The following is a 19,078-nucleotide window of genomic DNA, read 5'->3' on the forward strand; positions in this document are numbered from 1 at the left end:
TGGGAAAGCTCACAGGCAGCAGATTAACCCGCTGCACCACAACACCAGCCCCAAAAGGTAAGTTTAATTTAAAACACTAAAATACTCTGAGAGTGGCGGGCATTTACACACTGAGTGTCTGGGTTCAGTACCCAGCTCTGGCTCCCAACTCCAGCTTCCTGCTGTTGCAGCCCTGGGAGGCAGCACTGATGGTTCAAGTAACTGGGTTCCTGCCACCCACATGGGAGACCTGGACTCAGTTCCCAGCTCTAGTTCTGGCCCAGCCCCAGCCATGGTGGGCATCTGGGGAGTGGGTTATCATATGGAGGTTCTCTTTCTCTGCCTATCCATCTCTCTGCCTCTCAAATAAACAAAGTTTTTAATATTCTCAGAAATCAAAATAGACATGTGCAGGAAGGGGACTACTTATGAGTGATTTCTAATAGCAAACTTTCTTTTATAATTTTTCCCCCAAGGTTGATTTTATTTTTTTAAAAGATTTACTTATTTATTTGGAAGTCAGAGTTACACAGAGAGAGGAGAGGCAGAGAGAGAGCGAGAGAGACGTCTTTCATCCTCTGGTTCACTCGCCAATTGGCCGCAACAGCTGTAGCTGCGCTAATTCGAAGCCAGGAGCCAGGAGCTTCTTCCAGGTCTCCCACATGGGTGCAGGGGCCCAAGGACTTGGGCCATCTTCCACTGCTTTCCCAGGCCATAGCAGAGAGCTGGATTGGAAGTGGAGCAGCCAGGTCTCAAACCGGCGCCCATATGGGATGCCGGCGCTTCAGGCCAGGGTGTTAACCCACTGCGCCACAGCACCGGCTCCAGTCTAATAGCAAACTTTTTTAAAGTCTACTGTTAGGGGCCAGCGTTGTGGCGCAGCAAGTTAAGCTGTCACCTGCAACACTGACATCCCTTATGAGCACTGGTTTGAGTTCAGGCTACTTCACTTCCCAACCAAACAGCTCCCTGCTAAGGCACCTGAAAGAGCAGCAGAAAATGGCCCAAGTCCTTGTGTCCCTGGACCCACATGGGAGATCCAGAAGTAGCTCCTGGCTCCTGGCTCCTGGCTTTGGCCTGGCCCAGCTCTAGTCTCTATGGCCACTTAGGGAACAAACTAACAGATTCTCTCTCTCTCTCTCTCTCTCTCTCTCTCTCTCTCTCTAACTCTTTCAAATAAATAAGTCCTTAAAAAAATTTACTATTAGTAGGAAAGTCACTAAGTAAAAACACAACATCTACTAAATAATTAGAGATTTTAAAAAATTATCATAATGGCCTGAGATAGCAAACTAGAATATTAAGTTATAATTCTCTAAGTTTAAAAAATATATAGGGGCAGGTGTTTCATAGTAGTTAGGACACTGGTTGGGATGCCAGTGTCCCACGTGAGAATGTCTGGATTCAAGTCTCAGTTCCTCTCCTGATTCTAGCTTCACACTAGTGTAGACCCAGGAGGCAATAAGTGATGGCTCAAGTGACGGGGTCCCCATCACCCACATGGGAGACTTGGACTGAGTGCCCAGCCCCTGCTGTTGTGGGAACTTGGGGCGTAAACTAACTCTCCTTTTACTCTCTCTTTGCCTTTCATAAATTAAAAAAAAACTTTTTTCTAAATGAGTTTCTCCTTTCCTTTTGCTATACTGGAATTAATATTATGACCTTATTCATAGTCCTCTTGAGCTCATTTTTTTAAAAGAACTATTTATTTGAAAGGCAGAGTTAGACAGAGAGAGAGAGAGAGAGAGAGAGAGATCTTCCATCACCTCGTTCACTCCCCAAATGGCCACAACAGCTGGAACTGGACAGATCTGAAGCTAGGAGCCAGGAGCTTCTTCCGGGTCTCCCATGTGGGTGGCAGGGGCCCAAGGACTTGGGCCATCCTCCAGTGCCTTCCCAGGCCATAGCAGAGAGCTGGATTGGAAGTGGAGCAGCTGGGACTCGAACCAGAGCCCATATGGGATGCCAGCACTGCAGGCAGCAGCTTTACTGGCTATGCCACAGCGTTGGTCCCTAAAAACATTTTTTAAATACAAATCTGAGGGCAGTTATTGTGGCACAGTGGGTTAAGCTTCCACTTGGGACATTGCATCCCATATGAGAGGGCTTGGGCCATCCTCCACTGCACTCCCAGGCCACAGCAGAGAGCTGGCCTGGAAAAGGGGCAACCAGGACAGACTCTGGCGCCCTGACCGGGACTAGAACCCGGTGTGCCAGTGCCACAGGCAGAGAATTAGCCTAGTGAGCCACGGCACTGGCCTAAATACATATTTTTAAAATTAAAAACTTTGGGGCCAAGCTCTCTGCTGTGGCCAGGGAGTGCAGTGGAGGATGGCCCAAGTCCTTGGGCCCTGCACCCCATGGAAGACCAGGAGAAGCACCTGGCTCCTGCCTTCGGATAGGCGCAATGCGCCGGCCGCAGCACACCAGCCACGGCAGCCATTGGAGGGTGAACCAACGGCAAAAGGAAGACCTTTCTCTCTGTCTCTCACTGTCCACTCTGCCTGTCAAAAAAAAAAAAAAAAAAAACCACCTTTGGGGCCAGCATTGTGGCATAGTGGATAAATCCACTACCTACAATGCCAGCATCCCATATGAGCGTCATTTTGAGTCCCAGCTCCTACACTTTGGATCCAGCTCCCTGCTAATGCGCCTGGGAAAGCAGTAAAAGATGGTTCAAGTCCTTGGGCCCCTGCACCAATGTGGGAGACCCAGAAGAAGCTTCTGGCTCCTGGCCTCAGCTTGGCCAGGACCTGGTCATTGCGGCCACTTGGGGAGTGAACCAGTGATGGAAGATCTCTCTCTCTCTCTCTCTCTCTCTCTCTCTCTCTGATTCTGCCTTTCAAATAAACAAACATTTCTTTAAGATTTATTTTAAGGCCAGAGTTACAGAGAAAGAGGAGCTCCTTCCAGGACTTCCATGTGGATGCTGGGGACCAAACACTTGAGCCATCTTCTGCTGCTTTCCTAGGCACCTTAGCAGGGAGCTGGATGGGAAGTGGAGCAACCGGGTCTCAAACCAGCACCTATATGGGATGCTGGCATCACAGGCTAAGGTTTTACCTGCTACACCACAACACTGGCCTCATCAAATAAAGAAATCTTTTTAAAAAATAAAATAAAAATTTTATATACTAGAATTAGATTTATCCAAATAATGAAAATGTATTTTTTAAAAATCTAGGTAAGCCCAATATTATTTCTTTTTTTAAAAAAGATTTATTTATTTGGAGGCAGAAAGAGAGAGAAAAAGAGAGATCTTCCATCTGCTGTTTCACTCCTCAGATGGCTGCCACAGCTGGAGCTGTGCCGATCCGAAGCTAGGAGCCAGGAGCTCCCTCTGGGTCTCCCACGCGGGTGCAGGAGCTCAAGGACTTGGGCCATCTTCTACTGCTTTCCCAGGACATAGCAGAGAGCTGGATCAGAAGTGGAGCATCAGGGATTCAGACAACTCCCATTAAGGCTGCCGGCACTGCAGATGGCAGCTTTACTCGCTACACCATAGCACTAGCTCCGCTTAATATTATTTCAAAATTTTTAAAACATCAGGGCTGGCTGGTGCCGCGGCTCACTAGGCTAATCCTCCGCCTGTGGCACTGGCACCCCGGGGTTCTAGTCCTGGTTGGGGCGCCGGATTCTGTCCCGGTTGCTCCTCTTCCAGTCCAGCTCTCTGCTGTGGCCCAGGAGTGCAGCAGAGGATGGCCCAGGTCCTTGGGCCCTGCACCCGCATGGGAGACCAGGAGGAAGCACCTGGCTCCTGGCTTCAGATGGGTGCAGCGCACCGGCCGCAACACGCCAGCCGCAACGCACCAGCTGCAAGTGGCTGTAGCAGCCACTTGGGGGGTGAACCAATGGAAAAAGGAAGACCTTTCTCTCTGTGTCTCCCTCACTGTCTAACTCTGCCTGTCAATTAAAGAAAAACACACACACTCACACTAGTACTGGGGCTGTGGCGTAGCAGGTAAAGCTGCCATCTGCAGTGCCGGCATCCCATATGGGAGCTGGTTCATGTTCTGGTTGCTCCCCTTTCCATCCAGCTCTCTGGTATGGCCTGGGAAAGCAGTGGAAGATGGTCCAAGTCCTTGGGCCCCTGCACCAATGTGGGAGACCCAGAAGAAGCTTCTGGCTCCTGGCTTCAGATTGGCACACAGCTGGCCGTTGCAGCCATCCAGGGAGTGAACCAGCAGATGGAAGAACCCTCCCATCCCCCACCTCTGCCTCTCTGTAACTCTGCCTTTCAAACAAATCTTTTAAAAAACTAAAAGAAAAAAGAAAAACACCTACTACAACATATAGGACATGATAGGCACTTGATAAGTGACATCTATTTGAGGTTTCTAACTGTGAGATGGTATCATTGTTATATTTCAAAGCATGGCCCGCACTCAGCAAAGCAGGCATTATTTCAGAGAGGAGACAAGGGAATGAGGATGATTAAGCTTAGGAAAAAAAGAAAAGGAAACTAATGAATCGGTGTAATTTTCCAAAATGGATTTTACCAGTTACTTCTCTACCATCTAAGCAGTTGGGGGAAAGCTCTTTGAGATGGCCTTCCTAGGTAGCAAAAAGAACCCAGACTGATTCATCTGACCAGGAGGGCAGGAGAAGATACGGTCTGGAAATTAAGGAGGGTGTGATGACCACATCTCCAGGATGTCTCAGTACCAATCAGGTTCAATTGCAGGGCTGGGCTTTTGCTGCACTAAGGCAGAAAAGTAAGCAGTGAACTTGAAGGAATTTGGTAACCGGCCCTTCCCCCAACCCATTCAGTCCCCAATCAGGTCTACAGAGTCCCTTTGACTGATGCTCAGAACTTCAGTTTCTGGCGGTCCCACGATCCGGGAGTGCGCCCAGAGGAAGCCATGCCGTGGATCCGGAGCCCCTGCCACTGTCTCATTAAGAGCCCGATGACCAGGTTAGGCTGGGAAGGGTCAGAGTGCAGAGACCAAGGCAAGCACTTGGTCTGCTCACGTCAGTCCTTAGAGACTGCCCGGTTGGGGCACAGGAGAGAGTTGGATCTTACCACAGAAAACTGGCCCAGGATCTGAGTGTCCCACCTTGCAGGTGTGACTTCTGAGCAGGCACAAGCATCCCAGAGTATTCCTGTTGGGCCCAGGATACATCCACCTCTTTCTCTTGCCACCTCCCCACTACTCCTGCAACCACAGCCTGTTGGTGGTAACCCTGCTTCTTCATCACTACCCTGAAGCACTCTTAGGGGCTATTTTTACAGACGCCCTCCCCCCCAAGCCTGGCCTGGCTGAATCTAAGATCCTGTCTCTCCCGTCTAGGTTTATGGATCACTGTATTCTCAATGACAGAACCTTTAGTCTATACTGAAGACATGACCGCAGAAGGACAAGGTAGACTGCGCAAGGAGTGGAGTGTCAAGTGGGGAGAGTGGGTGGGGTGTCCCAATTCAGGTGGGGACTGGATGGGAGGGGTTTGAGAAATCAGAGTAAACAGATGGGACCAAAAGTTGCCTGGATGCCTGGGGGCAGTGGGAGGCAGGGTTATTCCAATACCCCAGACTGCAAGTGCGTGAGAGATTCTGCAGAAGCCAGATCTGGGGAGGAGAGGTTTGAGAGGGGCGAAGGCCCTGGAAAGACAACCACACAGATCCCTTGGACAGGAGGGTTGCCACCTCCGCCAGACTCTACCACTGCTGACCCAACCCAGGGCCCAGAACAGCTGCAGAGAACAGGGAATTTTACAAAGAATTTGATTTTATTGATATTTAAATATATTAAATATTTCACTGAAATACATGGTATGCCACCCTCCCCCAACCTCCCACAGTGGTTACATTGTAAAACCAAAGCCCACAGCCTCCCATCCCCCGACTCATCCTCCAGCATCGGCAGCCTGGGGGGAAGGGCACAGCTGGCATGGTGCTATGGGGAGTAGGGGGGCTAGGAGGTGGACAGGCCCCAGCCACCTGGCAAGCAGCAGAGACAGGCCACCCAGGACTGAGGTCTTCCCACTCTGGTTTGCTGACACTCACATGCCCACACCATGACACCAAGCATCCCCCTTCCTAGTCAGAGATACGGCTTGCAGAAGGGAAGTGGGTTTCCCATCTGGATCAGCTGCCTTGGCTAATGAAGCGCCTAATGGCCCACTTGGTTAATGCGTGAGAAACGCCCAAGGCAGGCAGTACCGAGCCAGAGACAGGCTTCTGCAGGGAGCTGGTATCAGAAGAGTATTGAGGGGAGGGTAAGAGCGCCCTCTGCTCCCCGAACCCTGCAACTCTAGGGTTTATTCTCTTCTCTCTTTAGTCTCTTTGTGCAGAATCCACGCTATTGCCTCTGGCTTAACTAGGTATAGGCAGAGAAGCCAAGGCACCAGCTAATTCAGGCCAGAGTCAAGGCGATTACAGGGAAAGGAGTGAGACAGGATAGGAAGAGAAGCTGGAGTCCAACTTACTAACCCTCTTCCATCCCTCACAGGCTTCATGGGGCTGGGGAGGCAGGAGCAGGCTAGACCCAGGCAAAGGCCTAGTGTAAGATTCCCCTGCCCCACCCCTTAGTACCAGTAGCTGGGTCCTCAGAGGGACCCCAGACTTACCCTCATCTTAAAGCATACCACATCCCAGGACACAAGCTGGGGAACCCAAGAAGATTCCTGCAAAGCCTGCCCAACAAACCCTAAACAGGCAAAGTGCCCAGGGCACTGAGGCTCAGGCAGGCACCTGTGTCCCTGCCCTAGGCAGGGAGACAGTCATGCTGCACACGTGGCCCCCAAATGGCACTTAGGGATTTGGCACAAAAAATAAAAGACTTCTCTCCCAGGCCACCCTCCTTCTGCTCCCACTCCTGTGCAAATCTGGGCACCTCTCTACAGCCCTGGAAAGAGGAAACCCTGCCTTATTCCCAGAAGACAGAGGCCCACAGGAGAGAGGCCAACTCGGACTGGAGAGCTGAGGAGCAGGAGCCAAGGACACACACAGACCTGGAAGACAGAATTACACACAAAGAGCAACACACACAAACACACACACACACACAGGCCCTCCCCAGTGCCAGAGGAGTTGGAAAGATGGGTGTGAGACCAGGGTCATCTTCCTCCAAGCCCTGACCCTCTTCTATTTGGCAAATGAAGGGGCAAGAGACACTCATGCCCCCTTTCCAGCAGACAACAAGCAAGCACTGGGGCCCAGTGACCTGATCTTGACCCCACTGGGGTCTCTGATCAGCATCTGGCAATACCCCATCCCAGGCTACCTGCTCTCTTTGGCACCTGCAGGTGAACCTCTAACTCCTGACATCCCCACGCACAGGCCTGCTCTCTGGTTGGGCGTTTTCACAGTACCAGTGAGGCCAGACACTGCTTTTCCCCAGAGCACACAAGAACTGGGGCTAAATCTGAGCTGTCAGAGGTCCCTTTGTTCCCCTTTGGGGACAGATCTTGGGACTAGGATTTGGCAAATGGAAACATTCCCCGGAAACGTGGACAGAGCTGGGCCCCTAGAGCCATCTCCCTCCTGTGCCCTGGCTGCAGCAGGGGCATACCCAGGACCAATGTCAGGAACACAGGCATACCACAGGCAAGCGTGGAATAGGCACTTTTCATGCCTGCCCCAGTCTTTGTACGAAATATTCCCAGGGAAAAGAGAGACAAGGAAGGGCCCAGCCCTGAGCCTGTTTGCCCAGGCAGACAAAGGGTAGGCATGGCAAGCTGCCATTGTGATCTCTTGGGCAGGAGTGCTGCTCCTGCCTCCACAGCTGGGAGAGGAGAGGGAACAGCCCTACCCCAATTAAAAAGAAAGCCACTTGCATGATCCTCTTGTTATCCACTTGTGCGCCAGCCCCAAGGCAGACAAGTGTGGCCCAAGTCCAGCCTGCCTGGGGAGCACCCTTTGACAGTCAGCAGGGTCTGGAGGCTCAGCGCTACCCCACCCCACCCCCACAGCTCCTCCCAGCGAGCACAGAGTCCACTCAATGCCCACCTTGGTCCCATCAGCTGCATTGGTAGCTGGGCCCCGCTAACTGCTAGGGCCCCCATTGAGGAAGTAGGTGGTCATCTCCCCTTTGCCCTTCACCTTGACCACCCCTCGACACTCCAGCTGGTAGCCCTTGGCAGCTAGAACCTGGTACAGGTCCGTGGTCACCTGGGGGGAGGGGGAGGGGAGGCCACTTAGCCCGGAATCCTTCCTGGTGCACTCGCAGGGGCCCAGGGCTCTCTGAGCCAGGCTAGATCCCTGCCCACCAACCACAAAACACTGCCATCCCTACCCCGTCTCAGTGGACCACACAGAGAGAACTGTGGAAACCCTCTGGACTCATGTCCCTCCCAGCTTCCACTGAACATCCCCCTCACCTGGATTCGGTCAGGGACCCCTGTGCTGTCCATACGGCTAGAGACATTCACCGTGTTCCCCCAGATGTCATACTGCGGCTTCCGGGCCCCAATGACACCGGCCACAACTGGGCCCATGTTCAGCCCTGAGGTGGGGAGAACAGCAAGAGATTTAAACTAGTAGGATGCTCCAGGATCAGCCCAGTGGGCATCCCACTTCAGGGGACCTTTAGAAGGACCCCAAGGAAAACAAGTGGAAAGGGGGTGAGCCTTCTGGTCATGAGCCTACAGGTCCTAGCAGGTCAGCCAGTGGCAGAGCCCCCCGGGGCAAGACAGCCACCGCCACCCCAGGAGCTGGTCTTACCCGCGATGCTCCCTCTGCCAACCACACGAGCATTTTACACAGCTTCATCCTCTCAACACCTCTGAACAGTCATCCCCATTTCACAGATGAAGTTCAGGGATGGTAGGTGACTCACTCAATAAGCCAGTAGAGGTGGAGTAGCCAGAATTCAAACCAGACGGCCTGATCCCAGAACCTAAGCTGTGAACCACTGCCAGCCACCAGTCCATCTAGGAGGAGAGTGGCCACAGACAAGGACCAAGGTAATGGAGTTCAGATAAGCCCAGTTTTAAATCCCAGTTCAGCCTCTCCCTACCTCGGTCTAATTATTTAATTCTCTCTAGAATTAACCTCTTTATCTGGAAAAGGGGTTAATAACATGAGGATTAAGATATGCGCCAAGATGTTTAGCACATAGTAGGCCCTCAAGAAATGACCTCAGTAAGCCCTTAGTATGAGACTTGATACAGGAGGTGGGATGGAAGGAAACCCGCCCAGGAGCCCTGCCGGGAAACACCTGCCAAGTGGCCAGGCTCTCCTCTCTCACCGATCTTCATCTGGAAGTTGTTGAAGGAGTGCTCATTGATGTGCTTCATCTGCTCCATGAGCCGCATGGCGTAGTCAGCCAGGGCGGTGACGTGGGAGCGGCCCACCTGGTCATAGGTGCTGGCATTCAGCCCCGAGGCAGCCATGTAGGTGCTGCCTATAGTCTTGATCTTCTCCAGCTGCCGGAACTGCTCCTCGCTGATGATCTAGACAAACGCAGGGGGGCCTGGCTGTCAAGGCAGAGCCCAAAGCCCAACCCACCCCAACGCGCATGCCCGGCCCATGCCTTGGTTCCTACTCTTGTTTCAATGAACACCCCTCCTTCTGGTGAGTGAACCCCGACCAGGCACAGCTGCAGGAGATCAGCCTCAATGGCTCACTCCTGAACAGAATTTCAGGGGAGAAGCTAAGAATCAATTACTCCAGCCCCTCACTCTCTGGGAATCAGGGTCCCAGGATGAGGCAGCTGATATCCCACCTGAACAGCAGAGGGCCCAGCTCTGGCCAGGACGTTCAGGACAAATTCTCACATTTTGCTTGCTCGGTCTCAAGGGGCTCTACCCTCTTGCCTGCCTTCTTCAATGACATCCACTGGTCCCTATCCTGACCTGGCCCCCTCCCAGAGATCCTCACGTCCTCCCTCTGTTCCCCACTGGGAGCTGGGGCTGGCCCCTTGCTGCCTCGGACACCTTCATGGGTCCCTGTCCCCGCCTCCTCAATCCCTACACTCACCCCCAGTGCTGACAGCTCTCAGTCCCGTTAAAGCTCCCTTTCTCCTGCTAGCACCCCAACCTGACTCCAATCCTGACTTTCTCATCCAAAGTTCTCTCTCCTCTCCTGGTCCCCAAATCCCTCCACTCTCCCGGCACTGGCCAACAGGACAAACACCTCGTCAAAGTCAGCGATGATCTCGTTGAGCAGCCGCAGGCACTCGACGCCCTCATTGTTGGCCTCCAGCTCCACGTAGAACTCAGAGAAGTTGGCGATGGAGGCAAACATCACGGCCACACACTCACACGACTGGTAGTAGAGCTCATCATTCCGGCGCTCCCTGGCCAGGAAGTGGGCAGCCACATCCTTGGGGAGAATGTTATGCAGCAGCCGCCGGTTGTACGCCTGGAGCTCCTCCATCTCCTCCTTCTCCCCTGTTGCCTGTAGACACCACACCCATCACCCACTGCCCGTCACTCACAGGGTGGGTGCAGAGACCAGCGCCTGGGATGGACATCAGAGGGAATGGCATGGAGGAAGAAGGGTACGGACGGGTTTGGCCTGAGGAACAGGCAAAGGGATAGAGGGGGCAGGTACAGGATGAGGCAGGGGAAGGAGGTGGGAGCAGAGAAGGCACAGAACCAATGTGGATTCAGGGTGCCTGGGCTAGCAAGAGATGCGTTTATGGCTCGGCAGAGATTCTGCCCTGCTCCCGGAGGCCCACCCAGTCACCTGCAGTTTCCAGAGGAAGTCCAGACGAGCTGTAGACTCCACCTGCTGGGCATGCAGATACAGTGCCAGCGCAAACACCAGCAGGATCACAGGGGTCATGTATTTGAGGGCCACCCTCCCTGCAGCTGGGCTGAGGGTGAGCAGAGATGTGCTTGGTGTCTGAAGGAGGCATCCGGCAGCCCTACCCTTCGCTGCCTCAGAGCCCTCACTTACCAGTCCAGCCCATCCAAGGTCTCATTAGAAGAAGCCCTGGCAGGAAGGCAGAAGAGACAAAGTTACTGGTGGTTGCTGGGGGCAGCAGAAGGGGGAAGACAGGGACATGGAAGGGGAGACCGAGAATGCATTACTGGGCACATGCCAGTAAGTCAGCTTTGGGCCAGGGTTTTTACTAATATTAACTAAGAGCAGCGATTAGGAAAATCTCTGCTCTTGGTTCCTCTCTAAGCCTCTGCCCCCTCATCATTAAAACAGGAAAGAGATCTAACAACACATGTGAAAGGCTTGGCCCACAGATGTACCAAGCAAATGTGAGAAGCAATTTTTTTAAGGTCTATCATAAAGATACAGGGATTTCCCAGGCCTGGGACTTTCTTGGGGCAGCTATTTGAGGTCATATGTCAGGAGCTCCTCCATCATCATTTCCCTCTCTCCCAGCAGTGAATTGTGGCACTCCAGGGACACCAGGGAGGCTCACCAGGGACCCAGAGGGTCAAAGAGCTTCCTGGGTCGGGGGAGGGGGGCATTCAAGGGACTGAGAATCAACTCACAAGCCATGGACGCTAAGCAGCAGGTCATAGTTGTCAAAGATGGTGGCTGGGGGACCCAGAAGAAGCAGCACCAGATAGATGAGCCCCAAGACTAAGATCATGGCCAGCTTCCCGATGCTGCTGATGTGCAGGAAGACAGAGCTGGCCAGGAGACTCAGCAGCATGTTCCCAACGAAGTACTGGGGACAACATCACAGGCAGCACTGGGTGAGGGCAGAGGCCATGGGAGAGCCTTCCACCTCCATGCCCAGCCCTATACCACACCAGGACCCCTAGCTGCTCATAGACATGGAGACTCTGGTGAACTCCTGTGTCCCCGGGGTCCATCCACAGGACTGGCCTAGATGGCCCTATAACTGTGCCAAGATCACCCTCTCCCACCCCATCGCTGCCTGAGCACTGCTCAGATACCTCAGGGAAGCTGCAGGGGGGTGTGGTGCCCTCACACAGGGGCGCATCCAGGTCCAGAGAGTAATTGAGCTGCTGCAGGTGGCAAGCAGTAACGTCGGAGGGAGTTAAATTCAGCATCTGGGCCACGCACATCCGTATGGGGGTGTGGCTGCAGTTGAACTGTAAAAGTGACGAGGATATCAGGGTAACTAGGGAGGGGAAAGGGCTGCAAGGGCCATGCCCAGGTGCCTGACACCCCAGAGGCCAAAGTTCTCACTCAGGGATGACAAGAGGAGGGGAGCAGGGGCAGCCCCACCCACCCCACCCTCGGAAGAGCAGGCAGTAAAGGTGCTACACAGAGAGTTCCCACGGGATCCTCACCATGTTGGCGATGGCGGAGGTAAACACAAGCAAGACTGAAAAGATGCCAACTGCTGTGCTGTGTGCCCGCGAGCGGACAATGCCGCGAGACAGGCGCTGCAGCACCCTGGGGAACCGCTGGAGGCAGCAAGAGAGGGAGATGTGGCGGCCGCTCAGCCAGGGAAGAGGGCCAGCCAGGCACGGGACCCAGCAGGAGAGGCATGGCCACCGCCTGCCTGCCTCCCTATGCAACTCCTCCCAGCCCTCCTCCCTCCCCACACAGCCCTGGGAGTCTCCACTACGTACAGAACCACAGGAGTACACGGCACAGGTGAGCACAGTGACCAGCAGGAACAGGAAGATACCGGCATAGATCCCGAGCATCAGGGTTGAACTGGGGCAGAACAGGGCCGGGGGCAACTTGACCCTGGGAGGTCAAGAGCATCCTTGTCCCACCCCCCGGAACAGGTTGGGGGGTAGCCTCAGGGACAGTGGGTGTACATGGGTAGGTTTAGGACAGTTCAGGGAGGCAGGGGAGGAGCAGGGAGCCCAGTGAGGAGGGGCAGGGATCTCACTGGGGGAAGACGAGGAGCTGGATGAAGCAAATGAAGCAGAAGACGAGCAGGGCACAGGCGACGTAGGCTCCAAAGCGGGGGTCCACCTTCCGCGAGTACTAAGGGAGAGGAGGCTGAGCTGGGTACGGGGCCCTGCCTTGGTGGAGGCAGGGATGACCAGGGGCCCCAAGGGGAGCAGATTCAGTCGTCCTGCCCTGCTCTGTGGAACCCTCCCCATTCCCCAGAAGTCCCTCCAGCTCCCTCCCTCCTCTCTCCTCCCCTTTTCCTTCTGCCCTGGAATTCTCCAAACCTTCTTCTCTAGATCCTCTCTCTGGAAGGTGAGCAGGAACCGGCGCACGTGGTCCTTGCGCAGCTGATCGATGCTGCGGGCATCGATGGCACGGCCCAGGAATTCATCTACCTCATCCTCAGGGTTCAGAGCATCCTGGGCACCCCGGCTGAGGGCAGGGGACGTGGCTTCACCGGGTGCCCACAGGAGAAGCAATGGGAAGGGAGGGGTGTGTGGCTCCTGCTCCCTACAGTACCATCCCAGGGAGCTGGGACCTCTCCACTCCAGGTCCCCCTTCCTCAATGACCCAACTTACTTGTCTTTGCTGGAATCATCAATGCCCTGGAGAAAAGGCACACGGTACATGAACGAGGTGAAGGACCAACCACCCTCACCTCTACAATCCCTTCCCTCGCCCCCAACACAAGCCAAAGGGTGCTCACTGTAGACTTTGGGGTACTTGGAACCCCTGGGAGGAAACCACAGCTCCCACCCCCAGTACCGGACAGCACACGCACACACATGCGCGCGCACACACACACACACACACACACGCAGTGCTGAGGGAGACAGAGGTGGGGCCCCAGGCACTCACCATCTGGCGGAAGGCCTTGGAATCCTTGGTGCGGGAGAAAGTGCGGTCAGGCACCCAGCGTGGCATCAGACCCTCCATGGAATTGGCCCGCGTCCGCTGTAGCTTAGCCAGCATGGCCTTTTCCTCTTTCTGTGGCCAAGGAGAACGCCAGCTCACAAAAGGGACCCACAGAGGCCTTGAAGGAGCCTGCACCTGCCCGCCCCCAGCCCCCCGCAGCCCTGCCCTGGCCCTCACCCGTTTCTGGCTGGCACCCAGGATGAGGAAGGTCTCTATGTGCTGCTCCTTGAGGTATGCATTGCGCTCACCACCACGGCCAGGCTCCACCTCGTAGTCCCCGTTCAGGTACTGCAGTGTGGCCCGAGTGATGTGGATGCGGCTGGGGGGTGGTGGCGGGAGGGTGAGACTCAGTTCTCTTCTCCCTGGCTCCCATTCCCCACTGCCTGAACCCCTCCACTCACCCGGCCCGGCCCCCGGCCTCCATGTGGTTGGCCAGGGTCACGTCGTTGGACCACACATCGAACTGCCACTTCCGCAGGCCAAGGACACCGCAGTGCACACGACCACTGTGGATACCCACGCGCATGTTCACATTCACACCTGTCACCTCACGCACTAGCCTGGGGGGACACAGCTCCAGATCAGTGTCTGGCACAGCTCTCCCTTCCCCCCACCCCCCCAGCCCAGAGCCCGGTACACAAGGACAGACCCCAATACAGGGGACAAGAGCACAGCTTGGGCTGGACATGGGCGACGTGGGGCTCAAAGGACATGCTTGAGAACTCTGTTCAGCAGCAAAGGCCTTGCGGTATCTTGTGGGGCTAAGTTAGGAGAGGAGGACTCACTGTTCTCACCTCTGGCCCCATTCCCCACTGCCCCTGGGCTCCCCACACCCCAGTCCAGGCTGGCTGGAGTCTAAAGCTGCACAACGGGTCTTTGCACAGGCTGGAGAAAGATCCACTTCCCTCCTCAACGACAGAGAAAGCTCAAAGATGAAGAGCCAAGACCAAGGAAAACTCCTAAAAGCACACACGGAGAAGTAGGAGCAATGTGGGGCACCCACAGTTCTAGGAAGCCCAGGAATGGGGCACTGCTTACGAGATGGCCTCGATCATGTCCACCCCCATCTCCACACAGCAGTGGGCATGGTCTGCCCGGGCCTCTGGCAGCCCTGACACACAGTAGTAACAGTCCCCTAAGATCTTGATCCTCAGGCAGTGATTCTCCTAAAGGGGCAAGAGTTGGAGGGAAGGGTCACCTTGACTCTCTTGCCCACCACCCTCACCTGAAGACTTTCTCTGCCCCCGCGCTCCCAGCTGCTGCCAGCAAAGCTGTGCTCTTTCACCACAGTCAGCACTGCCCCCAAGCCCCAGCACCCTCACCGCGGCCAGTTTGTCAAACCGGGCAAAGAGCTCATTCAAAGTCATGACCAGCTCCTGTGCGGTGCACTGGGAGGCCAGGCTGGTAAAGCCCTCGATGTCGGCAAACAGGATGCTGTGGGTGACAGCAGAGGACACACGTGGGTCCCGGCGCCCTCAGAGGCTCCCCAGGTCTCCCCCACTCCACCCCCGCCGCCTCCTCCTGGCAGGCTCCCACTCCCACCCTACCTGACATTGTCATGCTTCTGGATGTAGATCTTGTGGAACATCATGTCTTCCTTTTTTGTGTTAATGTCTTCTTTCATCTCCATGGCAACATGCTGGGGCAACACGGACAGCAGCAGCCGCTCCTAGAGCAGTGATTGCAATAGGGTTCCACTCTCCTCCTGGCCTCACATGTCCATGTCCATGTCCTTCCCTCCTGGTCCCTCCTCATCCCCGGAGCCCTCCCAGGACTCTCTGAAGAGTGGAGCCTCCATTCTGGACCGCAGCCTCACTAACCCCACCAGGACAATTGGCACACAGATATCTCAGCCCTTTCTGACCACCCCTAATGCCGTCTTCCCAAGTGCTCCTGTCTACCCATTCCCCACTCTCAGAAAGGACAGAACCCTGATTGTCACAGGGCCTCTGAGACACACAGACCAGAGGAACCCTTCCCACACTGTGAACCACAGCAGCAGATCCAACCTGAGAACCACCTGGGGATCACGAGGGGGAAGGCCCCCTGGCCAGGGAAAGTGGCCCCCACCTGCTGCCGGTTCTCGTGCTGCAGGTGCAGCCGGGCCTGGATGTAACCACGGGTCTCCTGAAAAGCCTGGCGCTGAGACACCTCGGCTGGGTAGTGTGTGCAGATACCAATGAGGTTGGTGCAGAGGAACAGCAGCACGTTGGCACCAAGCTGCAGGAGGGCGGCAGAGGCAGATGAGTGACCATTCCTTCCTCCCTGCCCCCAACACTCACGGCCGCAGACACTCAGGCTGGGGTCCCTGGGCTCTCTCTGGACCTGCTCCTTTCGGGAACGAAGTCTGACTCCTATATAACCCGTCTGTCCCCACTGCTGCAATACATCTCCCAGCCCTCGGCCTGGATCACTCTGTAGCCACTAAGACGATCTAATCACTGCTAGGGCCAGGTAGATCATGGGGCCTGCCCCACTACCCTATAACCACCTCCCCTCTAACCACCCAAAGAAAAGAAAAATGCTGCTGCTGCTGCTGCTGCTTGCATGTGGTTCTCCTGTAGGACAGCACCCAGAAGACCAGAGCTCTATGTCCCTCTGTGAGTGACCCGGGACAAGCCACCTCCTCTCTCTAGGCCTCTGCTTGCTTATTTATAACCCAAAGAGGGGGAACAGAAGATCTCTGATGTTCCTCCCTGCCCTGACATAATAACAGTAATTACATTATGATGATTATGATTAGCGGTTACTTTGTTGGCTGTCTACAATGTGCCTGGATTCTATGGGTTTCTTCTATACTCTTTCTTTCAGCTGTGACAGAAGGGGGAGGGACTCAGGCATAGAGGAGCTCAAGGTCGCACAGTTGGTAGTGGCCGGCTTGAGACTTGAGTCCAGGACAGTGGGACCCCAAAGCTTGTGCCCTAATACTACCGTCTAGTGCATTCCGGGTTTCCAAGAGTCCTTCCTCCATTGACTCAAGATTTGGGATCCAGCAATTCTAGGAATACAAAGACCCCTCCCTAACCAGGGATGGGGTGTCACAGTGCCTGGCCACCTCATTGCCCCCGTCCCCAGGGATAACTCTTGACAGTTGGCCTGCCAAGACCCCATGCTCAGGACTCCCCCACCTTAGGGATATGCAGCCCCCAGTCACCACTGGTGCACTGGCTGGGGAGCCGATCTAAGGGGAGCTGGCCGGCTTCAGTGTTCTGGAAACTCAGGGGTTAGCCTGGCATTTGCGGCTCCAGGTCAGAGTTGCATGGGGCAAGGCTCTGGTTCAGGGAGCCGGGAGGGAAGGAGTACAACTGGAAGCCAGGTGTTCCGGGCACTGCCCTGCACTAGAACCAGTCCCACAGATGTGGGCAGGCCACTTGAGCTCTGGAGCCTCATTTTCCCCTTGGGGAGGACCTTTCCCCCTGGGTCCTTCTCACTCTGGCCCTAAGGACTGGCCTCCCACCTTCCCTTCCTAGTTCAGCTCCCAGGGCCCTGGGTGCCTGTGCACTGAGCTCCACCTCCCAGCAGCAGGGGTGAAGTGGGGGTGCACTATCTCCCCTGGGGGTTTCTAAGAATAGCCCCCAGTGGGGGAGAAGGAAAGGGGGGGCAAACCAGGCAACTTCCCTTCCTGGCCCCAGGAGCCCAAGAGGAAAATGTGAGTCACAGTGGAGGGAAGGGGAAGGGGGATGAGGGACTGAAATAACTCTGCACACACATCCTTATCCAGCTATGAGGAAAAAATGGATGCCAGGGCCTGAAGGAGGCTCCGGGCTGGCCTGGGTCACTGGGTGAAACTGCTCAATGCATCTGAATGGGTGAGCCAGGCAGGAGGCTCCTGGGAGCGGGAACAGGAGCAGGGCTGGGGTTGGAAGGGCTGCCCGTGAAGGCCACCAGCGCCCTGCAGGAACCCACAGGCCCAAATGGGCACAAGAATTGTTCTGCGATCAGAGGAGGCCCCAAGGACTGGCACAGGGGCAGCAGCGACTGTCTCCATCACCCCAGAACGTGCCTGCCTAGACCCACTGGGTGAGGCGACAGCCGGGCACCCCAAGGAGGCAGGAGACTGGCACACTCCTGGCCTCCCCCGTCGGATACAGGGCCCGGCTCTGGGCATCACGCCAGCCAAGAGCAGGGCAAAGATGCCCACCCACCCCCTGGTGAGCTGCAGAGGAAGGCGGAAGGGTGGCAGCACCTTTACTAAGCTCCTCTTCCCCAGGAGAGCGGTCCAGCCCCCAAGCCCAACCTGAGAACCAACCTGGAAAAGCAAGGTAGGAAAAAAAAAAAGCAAGGGCAGAAGGACCTGGCCCTTCCAGAGCTCCCATAGTGCCCTGTGGGCACGTGCTCTACAAACAAACGGGCTATAAAGTTACTTTTAAAAAGGTACATACCGTTCCGGAGCCCAGGCTGGGTGGGGAAGGGCATCATGCCAGAGCACCCAACTTCTCACTCAGGGAGCCCAGAGCAACTTCCTCCCTGGGGGTGGGGCCAGGGTGGGCTACAGGCCACCAGCCCTTGGCAAGGCAGAGGCCAGGCCCTCCAACCTTGAGCGAGACGGAGGAGGGTGCTTCCTGGACCGGGTGCCAGCGAGGGCCTCGTGAGGTGTGCCACCTGTGGGGCTGTGCCTGCAGCCTGGTGGCTGCTCCCTGGGCAGGGGGTGAGGTGACATGGCGGATTCCACCCACATCTCTGAAAGGTGCCTTCCCAGCAGCCCCTTGGCTGGGCATCACCTCTGCAGCCCCTCCCCAACCTGCCTGCCCCTAGGTGGGGCCCTGCTCTGCTTCACCCTGGGGACAGGTAGGCTCTCATAGCAGCATCCTAAGGTGGCTGCTGTTTTTCATCCAGTTTTGCAGACTGGGAAGAGCCTGAGGCCTGGAGAGGAGAGACAGGCTGTCTAAGATCACAAGGAAGAATGCAGCCCACTGGACAGCCTGGGGTCCCCACGGCCATCCTCATCTCCACGAAGAACTCACAGGCAGCAGCCAGCGGGGCAGAGGGCTGGCAGCATGAGGTGGTGGGGTGAGATCTAGCCGTGCACCCCCTCTCTTGTAAGGTTCATGCCCTATCAAGTCACTCCCAGGGAGCAGAATGGATCCCAGCTCGTCACCTCCCCTGACCTCTCAGAACCAGCTCTGCTCCTACAGACACGTGACTCCTCCTCCCCCAGCCAATGCCAGCCAAAACCTGCTCAGTCCCTCTCTGGGGAAACACCACCAAGAACTGACACTTAGGGGTCCCCTTGGGGGCAAGGGATACCAAAGCCTGGACACAACTGCACTGCTTCCACATCCCTATTTGCAGCCCTCCACCCCCGACTCCCCACCCCCCACTATGGGCTGCACCACTGCGGTGGGCACAGGCCACTGGGACCCACAGTGCCAGAGTACAAGCTTGGGCCCTGGGGCCTTGCCCTCTGCCCCAGATCCCAGTGGAGGCTGACCCCCGAAACCTGGCCTCCTGCCTCAA

The 19,078-nt window shown here is 55.7% G+C and overlaps 2 protein-coding genes across 19 annotated transcripts in view; one reads left to right on the forward strand and one right to left on the reverse strand.

The window, feature by feature from the left end:
* The window catches only part of SPMIP11 (sperm microtubule inner protein 11), a 49,283-nt gene extending 30,227 nt beyond the window's left edge, over positions 1-19,056 (forward strand). The window contains exons 3-5 of the mRNA XM_051845401.2: positions 4,750-4,894; positions 5,271-5,342; positions 12,410-19,056. Of these exons, the coding sequence (XP_051701361.1) occupies positions 4,750-4,894; positions 5,271-5,319 (194 nt within the window). The 3' untranslated portion in view covers positions 5,320-5,342; positions 12,410-19,056. The remainder of the gene's footprint in view (positions 1-4,749; positions 4,895-5,270; positions 5,343-12,409) is intronic.
* Positions 1-19,078, reverse strand: part of ADCY6 (adenylate cyclase 6) — a 65,446-nt gene that overhangs the window by 39,270 nt on the left and 7,098 nt on the right. For 4 of the 18 annotated variants that reach the window (XM_070052181.1, XM_070052173.1, XM_070052180.1 and 1 more), the window contains 20 exons: positions 15,692-15,841; positions 15,169-15,290; positions 14,944-15,055; positions 14,660-14,787; positions 14,023-14,181; positions 13,799-13,940; positions 13,565-13,693; positions 13,286-13,311; positions 12,991-13,138; positions 12,702-12,799; positions 12,433-12,520; positions 12,148-12,264; positions 11,788-11,946; positions 11,377-11,555; positions 10,823-10,858; positions 10,610-10,739; positions 10,055-10,318; positions 9,138-9,372; positions 8,299-8,423; positions 5,688-8,089 (listed from right to left, as the gene is read on the reverse strand). In XM_070052181.1, the coding sequence (XP_069908282.1) occupies positions 7,964-8,089; positions 8,299-8,423; positions 9,138-9,372; positions 10,055-10,318; positions 10,610-10,739; positions 10,823-10,858; positions 11,377-11,555; positions 11,788-11,946; positions 12,148-12,264; positions 12,433-12,520; positions 12,702-12,799; positions 12,991-13,138; positions 13,286-13,311; positions 13,565-13,693; positions 13,799-13,940; positions 14,023-14,181; positions 14,660-14,787; positions 14,944-15,055; positions 15,169-15,290; positions 15,692-15,841 (2,673 nt within the window). In that variant the 3' untranslated portion in view covers positions 5,688-7,963. The other 14 variants (XM_070052178.1, XM_070052176.1, XM_070052179.1 and 11 more) reach the window with 9 other exon arrangements.

The sequence above is a fragment of the Oryctolagus cuniculus genome, chromosome 11 (genome assembly GCF_964237555.1).
Source record: "Oryctolagus cuniculus chromosome 11, mOryCun1.1, whole genome shotgun sequence".
Taxonomy (NCBI): domain Eukaryota; kingdom Metazoa; phylum Chordata; class Mammalia; order Lagomorpha; family Leporidae; genus Oryctolagus; species Oryctolagus cuniculus.